This window comes from Hyperolius riggenbachi, chromosome 2 (genome assembly GCF_040937935.1).
Source record: "Hyperolius riggenbachi isolate aHypRig1 chromosome 2, aHypRig1.pri, whole genome shotgun sequence".
Classification (NCBI taxonomy): domain Eukaryota; kingdom Metazoa; phylum Chordata; class Amphibia; order Anura; family Hyperoliidae; genus Hyperolius; species Hyperolius riggenbachi.
The window spans coordinates 136,701,130-136,715,849 of NC_090647.1; the positions used below are offsets into that span (position 1 = coordinate 136,701,130).

General features: G+C 40.1%; 1 protein-coding gene across 1 annotated transcript in view; it reads right to left on the reverse strand.

Annotated features, from left to right (window-relative positions):
* LRP1 (LDL receptor related protein 1) overlaps positions 1 to 14,720 on the reverse strand; it is a 463,435-nt gene that overhangs the window by 38,478 nt on the left and 410,237 nt on the right. Inside the window, exons 69-76 of the mRNA XM_068267473.1 lie at positions 12,581 to 12,687; positions 10,891 to 11,023; positions 10,517 to 10,636; positions 8,702 to 8,824; positions 7,895 to 8,032; positions 6,166 to 6,300; positions 4,481 to 4,600; positions 1,020 to 1,285 (exon numbers count right to left, since the gene is read on the reverse strand). Of these exons, the coding sequence (XP_068123574.1) occupies positions 1,020 to 1,285; positions 4,481 to 4,600; positions 6,166 to 6,300; positions 7,895 to 8,032; positions 8,702 to 8,824; positions 10,517 to 10,636; positions 10,891 to 11,023; positions 12,581 to 12,687 (1,142 nt within the window). The remainder of the gene's footprint in view (positions 1 to 1,019; positions 1,286 to 4,480; positions 4,601 to 6,165; positions 6,301 to 7,894; positions 8,033 to 8,701; positions 8,825 to 10,516; positions 10,637 to 10,890; positions 11,024 to 12,580; positions 12,688 to 14,720) is intronic.

The following is a 14,720-nucleotide window of genomic DNA, read 5'->3' on the forward strand; positions in this document are numbered from 1 at the left end:
GATGGGAGGGAATGTGGGATTGAGAGAAAGATGGAAGCAAAGCACTTGACGTGGCAGTAAAATAAAATGCAAATAATATCCCAGCTGGCCTCATTTCTCATGCTCGGACATTATTTCATGTGACATTTTAGGTAGATTATATATATATATATATATATTCTCTTAGACAACCTCTGAGGCCGTCTCAAAGCAGCTGTATTTGTACTGACATTAGATTACACACAGGTGCACTCTATTTAGTCATTAGCACTCATCAGGCAATGTCTATGGGCAACTGACTGCACTCAGACCAAAGGGGCTGAATAATTACGCACACCCCACTTTGCAGTTATTGATTTGTAAAAAAATGTTTGGAATCATGTATGATTTTTGTTCCACTTCTCTCGTGTACACCACTTTGTATTGGTCTTTCACGTGGAATTCCAATAAAAATGGATTCATGTTTGTGGCAGTAATATGACAAAATGTAGAAAGCTTCAAGGGGGCCAAATACTTTTGCAGGCCACTGTAAATATATATATATATATATACAGTATATATATATATATAAAAACATTCATTCTTAGAATACTGCTTAAATCTCTCAAAAAAACATAACAAAACATATACAGTATAATAACACATCAGTCTAATGGTGGCCACTAAAGATCCAATCTTTTTCATCCAACCTTACCATTTCTATGTAATATAAGGTAACTGCCTGAAGTATCCATTCCATATATTTACTCAATTTACTCTTCTACTATATAGATTTGGTAAAATTGGATGAAAAAGATTGGATCATTAGTGGCCACCTTAATAATAAATCCAAAGATGTAAAACAGTTTACGTAACGGACAATTTTTTTTTATATTTGACAGTTAGTAAAATACTTGCAATACAGAAACACCTGGCGTATAGTGACACATTCTATGTGAGCGAAGGCCATTCTACAGATGTTAGGAAGTAACATTCCTAAATGTACATAACGGCTCAAGGAACTCTGAATAAATGCAGTGCACACGCAGTGGTAAACTCACATCTAGGTCAGTCACTCCCTCATCGATCTGCCTCCTGTTCCTGTTGGAGGCGGTGGAGGAAGAGGTCACAAGCAGTTCTCGGAAAGAGATCTTCCCAGTATGCCAGTTGCTCCAGTAGATCCTGTTGCCCTTGGCATAGACATCCATGGCATCAATGCGAACAGTCTCATCACCACGGAATGCTTGCTCATATGCAGAGTTGGGGTTGAATGGATACAGGCTTCTAATCTCATTATCGTCAGCAATGTATAAGACTTGATTGGTCCCTGTGAATATCAAGAGGACAAAAGTATTCAATACTGAAAGAAGAGTTCAGTTTTGCTTCCATATACTGAGGTGCAAGCAGGGTACTACATAGTTACATAGTTATTTGGGTTAAAAAAAAGACATACGTCCATCGAGTTCAACCAGAGAACAAAGTACAACACCAGCCTGCTCCCTCACATATCCCTGTTGATCCAGAGGAAGGCGAAAAACCCTTACAAGGCATGGTCCAATTAGCCCCAAAAGGGAAATAAATGCCTTCCCGACTCCAGATGGCAATCAGATAAAATCCCTGGATCAACATCATTAGACATTACCTAGTAATTGTAGCCATGGATGTCTATTGTAGCCATGGACTACGTTAATGGCCGGTACACACTGGCAATTGAGAACATCATTTTTCTGCCGGGATAAACAGACGCCCGTTTTGAGGCAAATGGAAGTGTTCATCTCAATGCGTTTACAGACGATTGCATTAACATCGCTGTAAGCTGAAAATTTTGGATGCTGCATGTAGTGGCAGTTGCATTAGGGGGTTACACAGTCCCCCCATGGGGCTCAAAAAGACGACAATGTCAAATGTTTTTCTGCTTGGTTTCAGAAAGGCGTTTAGCATCAACTAAAACAGATGCCCTTGGAAGACCGTGTGAATCAGCCCTAATCATAGAGGTCAAGGAGAACCAAGAATTGTGCGGTGGGCAGCTTAAAATAGTAGATATTTCACCTTCCCCACAAGATTGCATATTTCACCCTCTGTCCTGAAGTGTTGCATTATGTTTTGAGAAGAAAAAATTGTACTTGGTATAGCTTTTTTTTAGTAGAGCTTCTAGGTTCCTTTAGGTCCTCTACAAGGAGTCCTGATGGTTCTGGTTCTCCCATAGCCTTAAGTAAAACCACAGTCTAGGCATAACTTACAACAAACAGGTCTCTCAGCTACTTGTTGACTATACAGTTATCCAAACCGCTTTTAACTCAAAAATAGTGTCACCAGTACACAACCCCCCCCCCCTCCCCCATCAGACTCATTCCTCTAGTGTGAGTGGTTTTATCTTATACAAGATGGCATAATAATAATATATGGCATAATAATAATATATACATCCAAGTGATTAAATCGGCTGGATCATGAATAAATGTTTGGCCAGCCTTGGAATGGAATAGATACAGAGGCTAAACTATTGGATCTACAGGAGAATTTTTGATGGTTACACTTTAACTGGGTATCCTGTAACTCCAATCCTAAATCCAACCAGTAAAGACTTATTCCAATCCATAACTTCTGCTGGTGAGGCATAAACACCTGAAACAAACATATCCAAATTGGAATTTATGGCTCTGTTAAACAAATAGGACCAATTGTGCAGTAAACCCCAAACTCCACGTGTAGGCTTGGTTCTTCAGAGATCAAAATAAGTATTTACATGCTCTAACCACCATTCTGAAATGGGACATTACTGTTATTGCTTCTTGCTCATGCAAAATTTGCAAATACCTTATATTTTAAGAAGGCAAAATTGTGGCAAGTGAAATTACTGATGAATGAACTAAAGACAAAATAGAGTGTCCTATATGGCAAAGATGTGCCTAATTAGCACTCTGCTTGTTTTTATTGAGTACATATAATCCTGTGGAGTGGTTCCCTAGGGAAGGCGATAATGAGCAAATCTGACCACTGCAAACTGCGCCTTGTCACACAAAAATCTATTCCTTACATACCCTGCTATGTAAGCAGTACAAAACTTATTCACAAACTAGGCTAAGGCTGATCAGAAACCAGTAGATGCATCGCTGCCTGTCATTCCTGATGGGATATCTATGCGTTTGCTTGAAGAGAAGCTCTAGTAGGGATAGAGTTTGCCTCCTTTTTAAAACAAGCTATTGTTGCCTGATTGCTGCAGTACCTCTGATAATGTGGGTGCCTAAAGCACAACAATTATGCAGATCAGATGCGCGGTGCGGCAGCACTAGTCATTACCCCGCACCCCAGTAGACCACGATACAAATGTATGGCAATGAAACGCCTGGTGCAGTTTTAGCATGTGTGCTCAGATTGCCAAACTCAGGTAGTAATAGGGACATCATACAGATCACCCCAAATAAAGTACAATAAAACCAGTTACACAAAACAAGGTCAGTAATTATAGTAGTTATAGTATGCTTAGACCTTGGACTTGATTTAAAATATAGGCTTCTAATTTGTTCCCACTGATTCCAAAGCCTCGCTTCTTTACTGCCTTGGTAATTGGTTAAGAGTGTACTGTATCAAGGCTAAAGTGTAGGTTTGCTTATAGAGCGTTAGAATGGGCCCTGGAATACAATATACATGTGTTAATGATTTTAGCCTTATCTTAGAATACTGTAAAATCACTCCAACGATATACAATGTACCCCGTTATTCTCTGCCTGTACTGACAGTAAACTAGCAAACTGTATTCATTGATAAAGGTGTTTCTAGAAACTTTCCTGAAGTTTTACTTAAACATTTTTTTTTAATTTCCTACTAATCCTGTATAGGGCATTACTAACACACAATGGGACACATAACTGTGGTATTAAGCTGCATACAGAAGGCTGCCAACAATGTTGCCCAGCTGTCACTTGGGTCTCTGTCTAGAACTTTGGGTATGCGTCACAAAGTTTACGTATTTTCCGCCTTAACTGTAAGGAGAGCTAATGCATGAGATAACTAAGTTATGGGAGTTAAGTAAGGTGAGATAATTGAACAGAATAGCTTTGTGAATCAGCCCCTATGTTTGCAGTGTAGGCTTCCTTTAGGTTGTAAGTCCGCAAGGGCAGAGCTTTCTCATCCTTTTGTGTCTTGTAATTTGTTATTCATTTCATAGCTTGCCCTCGGTTATACAATTTATTCATCATGTTACATCTGTCATTGTAATTCCCAATGTTGTATTTTGCACCAGTGTCCATATTTGATGTATATCATTGTCTGTATCTTTATGTACCCCTTGTTTGTCTTCCTACTTTGTACACCACAACAACATATGTTGGTGCTTTATAAATCAATAGTAGTAGTAATAATAATAATAATAATAATAATAATAATAATACTGCAATATTATTTTCACACATTACTATTTGTATACAACATACAGAGCAAATATACAGAGTATACAATCAATGTACATTTTGTGTAAAAGAAAAGGAACATAAAGGAATAAAACAGTCCATAGCAGTCTTACCATTGGCCTTGCATGTGTGATTAGACTTGATGAAGTTCTTGGCACAAGCGCACATATAGGAACCTTTGGTGTTGTTGCAGAGCTGTGAACAGGTACCAAATGCCAGGCACTCGTTGATATCTACAAGAAAGAGGATATCAGTGATGACACTAGCTGGACTCTGAAGGTGGACAGTCCAAATACTTACACAGTGCACAACCCTAAGGTAAAATATTAACGTTATCAATACCATTGCACAGAGTAGCTGATAAATCAAGGTGACTGAAAAGTAAACTGAATAAAAATTGGAGAACTTGTCCAAGGCAGCCAAGAAATACTCTTGTTTCATTTTACATATTCTTCATTTTAGAAAATGCTGGATGTCTCTATAGAAAGGTATTTATAAATCACTGTTACATCTCCTGATCAAACCTTAATATTAAATCATACTTGAAGCAGGTGCTAGACCTTGCTAATAGAGTATCAGTATATTGTGCTTACCAATACTCTACCAAAATCTCTGTGATGGTCTATTATGTTCACTGTCACTTGGCTATAACTAACCAATCCCCCACTGCTTCTTTAGATTGTTATACCTAACCCTAACCTCAACAATGCAATCAGCTTCTTTATACCTATCCCTAATTTAACTCCCACTCTAATGTAAAGTCATTTTTTATATCTATCCCTAACCTATCACCTAATGTTAACCTCCTCCTTAACTCGTGGCCAACTCTAAACTCCAACCTCTGGGAGGTGGTAAATTTAACCTCCAACTGTTCTATCGCATAAAAGTAACCCTACTAAAATTATATTATATATATATATATATATATATATATATATATATATATATATACACACATACCTATGCATCCTTTCAGTCCCCCCTTTGGTAATGTCTTCCAAAGGAAGAAGATGACCATACTAAAGCCAATACCTAAAATAGGCGGAGCTAGCATCACAGTGGGTGAAATTTTGGTCGAAGTCACCTAATATAGAATAATGGTGAAAACATGAATAGCTATTTGGTAAAGTACTCCTAGCAAAGCAAATGATTAATGAAAAACCTAACTAACCCCCCTCCCCCCTTACACAGCTTTACGGAAAGTGCTGTGGGGCAGATTAGAGTGAACACACACACACCTCTTACAGGTTCCAGGCACTGGAGGTCCCATCTGTCTACTCTGCACCACCACCGCTCTATACTTCCTGCTCCTCAGATCGGGCACTAGAGCCCAAACTAAGAAGCAGGAAGTACGGAGCAGACGGCATCTCCAGTACCTGGAACCTGTAAGAGGGGAGTGTGTGCTTCCTCTAATCTTCCCCACTGCCACAGCGCTCTTCAGGAGGGCAATGTGGGGAAAACAAGTGAGCCTCCAAGGAGCAAGAGCCCGGGCACAGGAGGCACAGCGGCCTCTACGCTATTCACCATCATATAATTCAAATGGCTCTTTAGTGGCATCAAAACAAAAGGCAGCTTTTAAATAAACTGATTTGTAGAGTTGTAGCTCTGACTTAAACCATAGATGGGTTAATATGAAATGGGGCCCTAGGAAAGGTAGTAGAGGTGGTGCCCCCTTATGGTCCTTTAGGAAAATTAGGTGGGGAGGGGCCAGAGAAGGTTGCAGGTGAGTCTCTGACACCCATTAAGTCCTGCTCTGACACAAACCATATTTTATCACAGTATGCCTAAACAATCTTACCTCTGCAAGCATTGGTGCCTGGTAACTTCTGGAATCCCTCTTTACATCTGCAGTATACACTGGTCTGTGTCTGGATACACTTCATCTCTTCTCCACAAATAGTGCTATTGACGTGACAGCCATAATGTTTCACATCTGCAAGATTCAACATTATAAAGCATGCATGGCCAATCAGATTGAGATTCTGAGATGAAGCAGCACTGTGTGCAGACCTGCTAGAAACACCTTCAGAAACAACAGGGCCAAACTCTTCTATGAACTGCTGATCTTATATAATTTCTGTTAGCATATAAAGCTACGAGGGTAGCCCGGAACACAATCTGTCTCTTCTCCATTATTTCTATACATAATAAACTCCTTTATTTAAGCATTTATCATCTTGTTTACTTGGTTTTTAATCCCACTGTTGTCATAGTATCCCACTCCACACAAATGGGCTCCATTTAATGCTGCTGAAGGAAAAGTTACTGGTATTCTGCGGTCATGTGACAAGCAGTGCAGGGAGAAGAGAGATTAACCTGACCGATGCAAGTTAAATTACTCAGACACTTAAAGCAAATCTGAAGCAAAAATAAACAAATGAGATAAATTGTATCTGTAGTATGGATAAAAAAACAACAGAACGTTAGTAGCAAACAAAATAGTCTATTTTTTTTAGTTATATGCTTTGTTTATACCATTGCATCTGTCGCAGTTGGATTTAGAATCCACATTTTGTATTTTATAATATAATAATAATCCGAACATTTATATAGCGCTTTTCTCCTGCCGGACTTAAAGCGCTCAAGAGCTGCAGCCACTGGGACGCGCTCAGGAGGCCACCCTGCAGTGTTAGGGAGTCTTGCCTTGAACTCCTTACCGAATAGGTACTGACCCTAGCCAGGATTCGAACCCTGGTCTCCCATGTCAAAGGCAGTGCCCTTAACCAGTACTCTATTGAGCCACTTTTAAGCTGTAAGACAAAGCAGAAGTAATGACCCTTTGAACTTTCCTGCAGTAAAATTTAATCTCAAGCTGTTTCTCACTGTTTCTTGGCTGATTAAGCTCTTCAGAAAATAGGACTGAGTTCGACCAAGTTAGTCAACCAGCTCAGAGATGTTCTTTTGCATAGATAACCACAATTGCATAGAAAACTGTACGAGATTCTTTTCTTTGCTAGTAACGTTCTAATTATTATCTGTACTACACATATGGTTCATTATCTCATACGTTTATTTTTGCTTCAGATTTGCTTTAACGTTCATATGCCCCAAAAGGAAATAAAATGGTTAAAAGCAGTTTAAACAGAAAAGGTGGATATGAACGTATCTCCTCTCAGGAGAAATACTCAAGAGGGGGATAAAGAATAGCTTTAATATTGCAAAAAAAAGATTCTCTTAGAAAGCAACGGGACTAAGTTTCCGCTTCATCAGGGAAATATAGAAAGAAAAATCTCAAGAAGAGCTGCAGGAAACCCCACACCTCACTGAGGCACTGGGCTTGTTTACAGCTCTTCCTCAGCTGTGTTTTTCACTTTACCAATTTAATAATCACGTTAAACTGCTAAGCCAAACATGGTTCCCTTTCTTAAGAAGATAACCCTATTGTTACCAGAAACAGACAAGCATCTGCAGACGTAAGCCTCGTACACATGCTAAACTATTCTCGGCTGAGCCATCCAGTCGAATATTGACTAACTGGTGCTTTCCTCAAGCCATGCAGATAACGGTCACAGACAAACCACACTTACTATGAGGACAGTTCTCTTCATCAGTGCCATCTCCACAGTCATCAAACAGATCACAGAGAAGGTTGGGGCTGATGCATTTCTTGTTTTTACACTGGAATTCTTGCTTCACCAAGTCACAGGTCTTGGGTTTGTGCAGATCTAAAGAGAAAATACAATTGGAGAGGTTACTGTTTGCGGACTTAGTATGAGAGACCTCAGGTTCATAATTTTTGTCAGAATAAATAAAAGCCTTAGAAATAACGGATTGGGAGTTGTTATTTGTAATCACTTACCAACAGGCTTTCAGCATAAGCTGCTAAAAACATTCATGTGAAGTAACCTAAATCAAGCAATTAGGTTTTACCTTTGAACCAGCAGCGTAGCTAAGGAGCTATGGGCCGCGGTGCAAGTTTTAAATTGCGCCCCATCATTCTATACAGAACAATTGGTACGGCGCACCAAAACCTGCCGATGGCAACTACAGTGTCAGAAGGGGATGGGGAACAGTTTGTTAATGATTACCACTATTTAAACCATCTATAGAAGTGAATATTATCAGCACAGGACCAATAGAGAGCTGACACTGTGATTGAGGTAGAGCCCCACAGGGTTCCTCTGGCCCAAGGGCCCTGATGCGGTCGCAACCTCTGCACCCCCTACTGCTACGCCACTGCTTTCAACGTTAGAAAAAGTATTTGTAGGAGTTTTGATTGGTTTCTTTTGGTCTCCATTAAAAAAAAACTGACTAAACAAAGGCCCCAACAATACAAATCTGTGTATTATATTGCACAAATGCAATGGCAGGTGTTACCAGATCTCCATACTCACCACAATGCTCTTCGTCTGAGCCATCTCCACAGTTGTTGGTCCCATCACACATGCGTGTTGCGCTCAGGCATACACGATCATTCCTGCAGCGGAACTGTCTGTGCGGTGGACAGGTGAAGTTCACTGGTAGAGACATTAAAACCAAACAGAAAATTAACCATGCTCACAGTTTCTATGTTCATCTGTCTACGTGACTGTAAAATTATTATTATTGCTTATTGCCACCGTCTCTCAGAGGGGCTCACAATTTAATCCTTACCATATTCATATGTCCATTGTAGTCCAGGGCCAATTTTAGGTGGAAGCCAACTAACTTATCTGTTTATTTTTGGGATGTGGGAGGAAAACAGAGTGCGCGGGGGAAACCGACTCAGACACGGGGAGAACATACAAACTGTGCAGAGTGTAAAATGTACAGAAGAGAGACTTAGGTCTGGTTTTTCTTCCAAACAATGCTAGCCTGCCTTAGAAATGCAGTGAGGTCATGGCCCCTGGGGGAGTGGGTGGGGGGTTGATAGTTTGGTCCATGCTTGTTGCCACTGGTGCCTATAGTCACATCAATATAGGGAAGAACGCTAACCGTGTCTGTTCTGAAAAGCTTCACTAATATATATATATATATATATATATATATATATATATATATATATATATATATATATATATATATATACACATATATATATACACACACACAATATATATATATATATATATATATATATATATATATATATATATATTTATTACAGAGAAGCAGTAGAGCGAACACATGTTCAATTGGTACATAGTCCTCTTCATTAGATTGAGTGCAACTCTAATACTGCTCAGGAAGACTTTTTTGAGACAGCCAAGCAGGGGCGTAGCTAGAAATCACTGGACCCCCTCCCTCCACTTTCTGCACAGGTAAACTGAGAACCAATGTTATTGAATTGGCTAGTGCACACTTGAATGTGTTTTCCCATGCAGATAAAAACAGACAGCAGTGAAGCACTGCACGGGTTTCTCGATTAATTACATTTGATCTGTGATGTTCACACATAAGGACACACATGGGGTGCAGAAAACACATACAGAAAACAGACAGATGAGTGTGCTCCCAGCCTCAGCTTATTACACTCACTCTGACCATCTCTGATGGAGCAGAACTGACTCTGCAGACTTCTCCAGCATCACTACAGTACAGCGCACTTGGGGAGTGGTAGAGAGGTTGGGGCTGGGTACTGTACAGAAGCGCCTGCTGCACACTGAATAGGGACGGTTTACAAATCTTTGTCTACAAAACATTGTATGATTCGTCATCAGTGGCTAAGCAGTTGCAGTCATTAGAACAATTGTGCAGAGCGCAGAAAGTTTTTTCTCTCTCCTTGCCCCCACTGCAGCTGCATCCTTTGCAAGGTCTATTGTTACGTCCCTGCAGCCAGGCTAAACGCTGCAGTAGGGAAGTTGGCCGGAAGAATGACAACAGTGAAAAAAAAAAGCCAGTGTGCACAGGCGGGGTACTTACCCAGGACAGACTTTTGAGGGGAGAAATGGTATACGAACCAGTGGGGATTGGTGATTTAGTATATCTGGGAGCGTACTGTTCAGAATTGGCCGAGACAGCCAAAGCCAGCACTGACAAACATAGCAGAATGCCAAGCACAAATTCCACACAATCAACACAAATAGCAGATGGAAGCAAACACTAGCTTTCAATAATGCATGACTAAAGACCACCCGTATGCCAAATGGCAGAAGCTAGAGAAGGACTTGTTAAAAAAAAGAAAACAACAACAAAAAAAAACAACACATTTTGTGCTGGTAAATACTCACAACAGTCCTCTGGTCTTTCGTCTGAATTGTCCCCACAGTCATCTTCTCCATCACATTTCCAAGACAGTGGTTTGCACAAAGTGTTGTTACACTGAAACTCATCCAATGGACAGGTTCGGTCTGCTGAACAGAAGCAAACATGATAAGTACCAAACACAGACTAGAGCTGCAGTACATGCCTTGTGCTGAGTCTGCCCACAGCCAAGAGCAACTGTGCCACATGTTAGGGACACTGCAACAGAAGCACGGAGCTCGGTTAAATATTACGGTATTTGAGTGCTCAGTTTATCACTAGATTAAGCCCAGAGGTATAAGATAGCGTCATGTGATGTAGATTATTATCAGACAGACATCTATAGTGGAATCACACTTGCCTTTAGTACTGCAGTTTATCTCATCGCTTCCATCCATACAGTCAGCATCAGCATCGCAGCGCCAGCGGCGTGGAATACAGTGGCCATTTGAACACTGAAACTGGTCACTCTCACACCGTAACATGCATCCTTTCTGTGGCAAAAAGCAGAGTGGACACTCAAATCACAGAAATACCAAAATAAATAACAAAAGGAAGTTAAAAGCACTCAGTAGCAAAGGTCAAAGTGTATTGCAGTAAATGTCTAGTGTCCTGGCAGCAATATCTACACCCATCCTCCCTAAGTGGCTGGATAGTGTAATGGTGGCTGGATAGTGTAATGGTGGCTGGATAGTGTAATATTGGCTGGAAAGTGTAATGGTTAAGGGCTCTGCCTCTGACACAGGAGACCTGGGTTCAAATCTCGGCGCTTCCTATTCAGTAAGCCAGCACCTATTTCAGTAAGGAGTTTCTTGGGCAAGTCTCCTTAACACTGCTACTGCCTACTGAGTGCGCTCTAGTGGCTGCCTAGCAAGCGCTTTGAGTCCGACAGGAGAAAGGCACTATACAAATACTGCAATTATAATTATTATTATTTAATTAAAGAGCATTTTTTAGTGATTTTTAAATCTTTTAATATAAAGCTCTAACTGATTTCTGGAAGATTAGAATCTGCTAGAGATTAGAATCTGCTAGAGATTGATGCCCCAACATAATGCCCCGATCGATCATTATATCGATATTTGGACAAAATTGATCTAATTGTTCTACCATGCCGGACAGAAGATATCAATCGGTGTGTTGTATCTGAACCTCTATAAACTGGTATTTTTCCCCCAGAAGGTGCTTACCATTAGCCAGGTATTAATCATACAGCAGGCATAGACTACGTACTTACAGGCTCTTCTTTCTGGTGGGTCGGGAGTAACAGCAGATCGCCAGCCCAGTGTTACAATGCAACAGTGCAACGCGCCAGTTTGATTTTTTTTTATTTTTTTTATACATGTTATGCTGAAATCTATAAGCGGACATAAACAGGGCATAGATTTCAACTAGCTTGGTTTAGGAACGGTTCAGTTCATGAATTAACATTTTAAACTATCTCCTATTGTTAAAAGGAACCTGATCCGAGTCAAAATATTTAAAATAAACACATGATGTACCTGCAGATGAATATTACATACATACCTCACCGCCAGTTCCTCTCAGAAGCTCACCATTTTCTTTTCACAACTATCTCTTCCAGTTCTGACAAAATTTTTGTCAGAACTAAAATATATCAGTTGCTGTCAGTTGTATATCATTTGCTGTCAGTTATAGCTGAGAGGACAACTGATGATCAAGATGGTCAATATTACAGTTTAACAGTGTGCTGACCAGGAAGCGGTTATGGGGAGGCCATTTTCAAAATAGTGGACGGAGAATTCCATTGATCACAGTGGACAAACAGGACACAGGTGAGGAGAAAGAGGTGGATGAGTAGATGACACAGGAGGTAAGTATGATGTGTGTATGTTGGTTTTGACTTATAATTTTCAGTTCAGGTTTTCTTTAAACAAAACAAAATGTAAACCTATCATATATTCACTCAGATTTCCTTTTCTTACGGCTGCATATTGTTTGTCAATATAAACTCAGAGAAAAATATGCTATTGAAAGTGCCAACAAGAAGAGGGCAACTACTCTCTTCTTTTGTGTAAAGTAGTACTCACCTCATCAGAGCCATCAATGCAGTCATGATCTCCGTCACACTTCCAGCGGCCAGCGATACACCGCCCATTGGCACACGAAAATTCACTTTCTGAACACGGCCGAGGCGCTAAAAACACACACAAGAAAAAGGAATAATAATCAAAAACGGTCATCATGGATTACAAATTAAAACCATCCATTTTCCCACTGATTTCTCTAATAAGCAGAACAATGAAAGCTAAAACAGAACCTGGAAGTGAGGCATGGCTGCAACTTGCCAATCAGACTTAAAACTGTTATACTCCATGTTAGACTCTCTGCATTCAGTATGTGTCACTCCAGCTCCTGGTTTTACCATACATTATTTCTTTTATAGGGAAATCGGTAGAAGATGATCATCTCTAATTACAAGTATGGTTGGAATTAACAGATTTCTTCGTTTAAAAAAAATGAAAACATTCAAACTCCAACTAGAAAGCAATAAATGCACAACATAAACTTGCAGTTTTGTAGTAAGGGAAGTAGTAAGCACGCCTGCATGTTCATAAAGCAGTAATTGCCAATACAAATGTTGAAACTTTGTTAAAAAGTCATGAGAAAATGTTTATACTGGTTAAAGGGCTGCATATTAAGCAGCCTTGTCTACTTTCTTTTCTAAATTGTGAACTTTTTAAAACAGTTATTCAGAGTCCAGAAAAAACTCCAAGCAGGACAACAATTGGACCACACCCACCCACCTCATCCAATCGCCCTCCAGCTTTATCCATACCAGAATGTCCAATCAGCCTCTGGGGACCCACAGGGGCTCATCAAAAACACATGAAGACACAGTGGTAAGGTGGATTAGTATGCAACCTTATCACCCGCTTAGACGTCTTATAGTGCTTTGGGGGCCCTTCAAATAATAACTTTATTCTACAGAAACTTAATAAGAGTTCTTAAAGGTATTCAAAAACGAAAAAAAAAACTCTGGGTGAAAAGGGGTACAGAAAATTATAGATACAAGATAAACTGTAATAAGAGAATCATGTGGACAGATATAACACCTGTTAAAATGTGACAATATGCAATTAATGAAAAGGGCTTATAAAGCACTAAAATTGCTTGCTGAATTCCAGAAAGTAATCCCAACACATTAAAATCCCCATGGAAACAGTTAGGATTAAACTCAAAATGAAAATCAAATGAAAATGACGGAGGGCGGAGCTAGGACGCACGCTCTTTTTGCTAGCCTTACATCTCACTCGGACAAGCTTTACACTGTACTCGGACGAACGGAACTGCAGGACGGTGACGGACGGCGAGTATAAGAGTGTTTTACATGCTATGATACAAGTGTTGCTCCTGTACGTAGCTTTTAAGCAGGGCAATTTTACTCAATAAAGTTACGGTTTTACACTATGTTGAGCTTTTTATCAGATGCAGGATGTATGTGTTTGAGGCAATGGCTGCTGTTGTGTGCTGATTCACAAGAAGCCTAAAGGTAAGCAGGCACTTGTGGGGGGGTGCGCAGGCTCCCTAACCCATCCCTTACATTCTGCTCCTTAAGGTGACGGCTTCCATCAATCTCTAGAGTGTTGACACACAGGGTGTTTAGTGTGCGTACTGTACACGCTATGTGAAGCATCTCTTTTTTCTTTTTTATGTATATGGTTTGCTTTGGCAGAGTATCACCAGAGGAGGAAAAGAAGTTGTTATATCACCATACAGCGCATCAGGATTTCAATATAATTTACAACTGTGCCTTCAACAAGAGAATACTGCTTGCAGCTGAGACATTGTTTCACTCTAAAGTGATAAGTACTGTTGCTATTTGATAACCCCATTGAGCGCGGCCTTGTTACTTCTACGTATTTACATAGCTGCGTGCTCTGCATATGGCCACTGTCCACGCTAGTGAATCCAGCGCCTGCATAGCTCTCACAAAAAAATAATCTGTACAGCAGCCCCTGCATAGTCATGTCAAATAATAATATGGTACGACTTTAGACTATGACTATGGTAGTGAATAGATTGTGAAATCTATTTCCTACCATAGTCATAGTCTAAAGTCGTACCATATTATTATTTAGTAATTTACAGAGTACATGGGTATGTAAAGCTCCGAGGGACCCAGGCTGAAATTTCTCTGGTGGGCCAGTCCAACACAGTCAGCAAGAA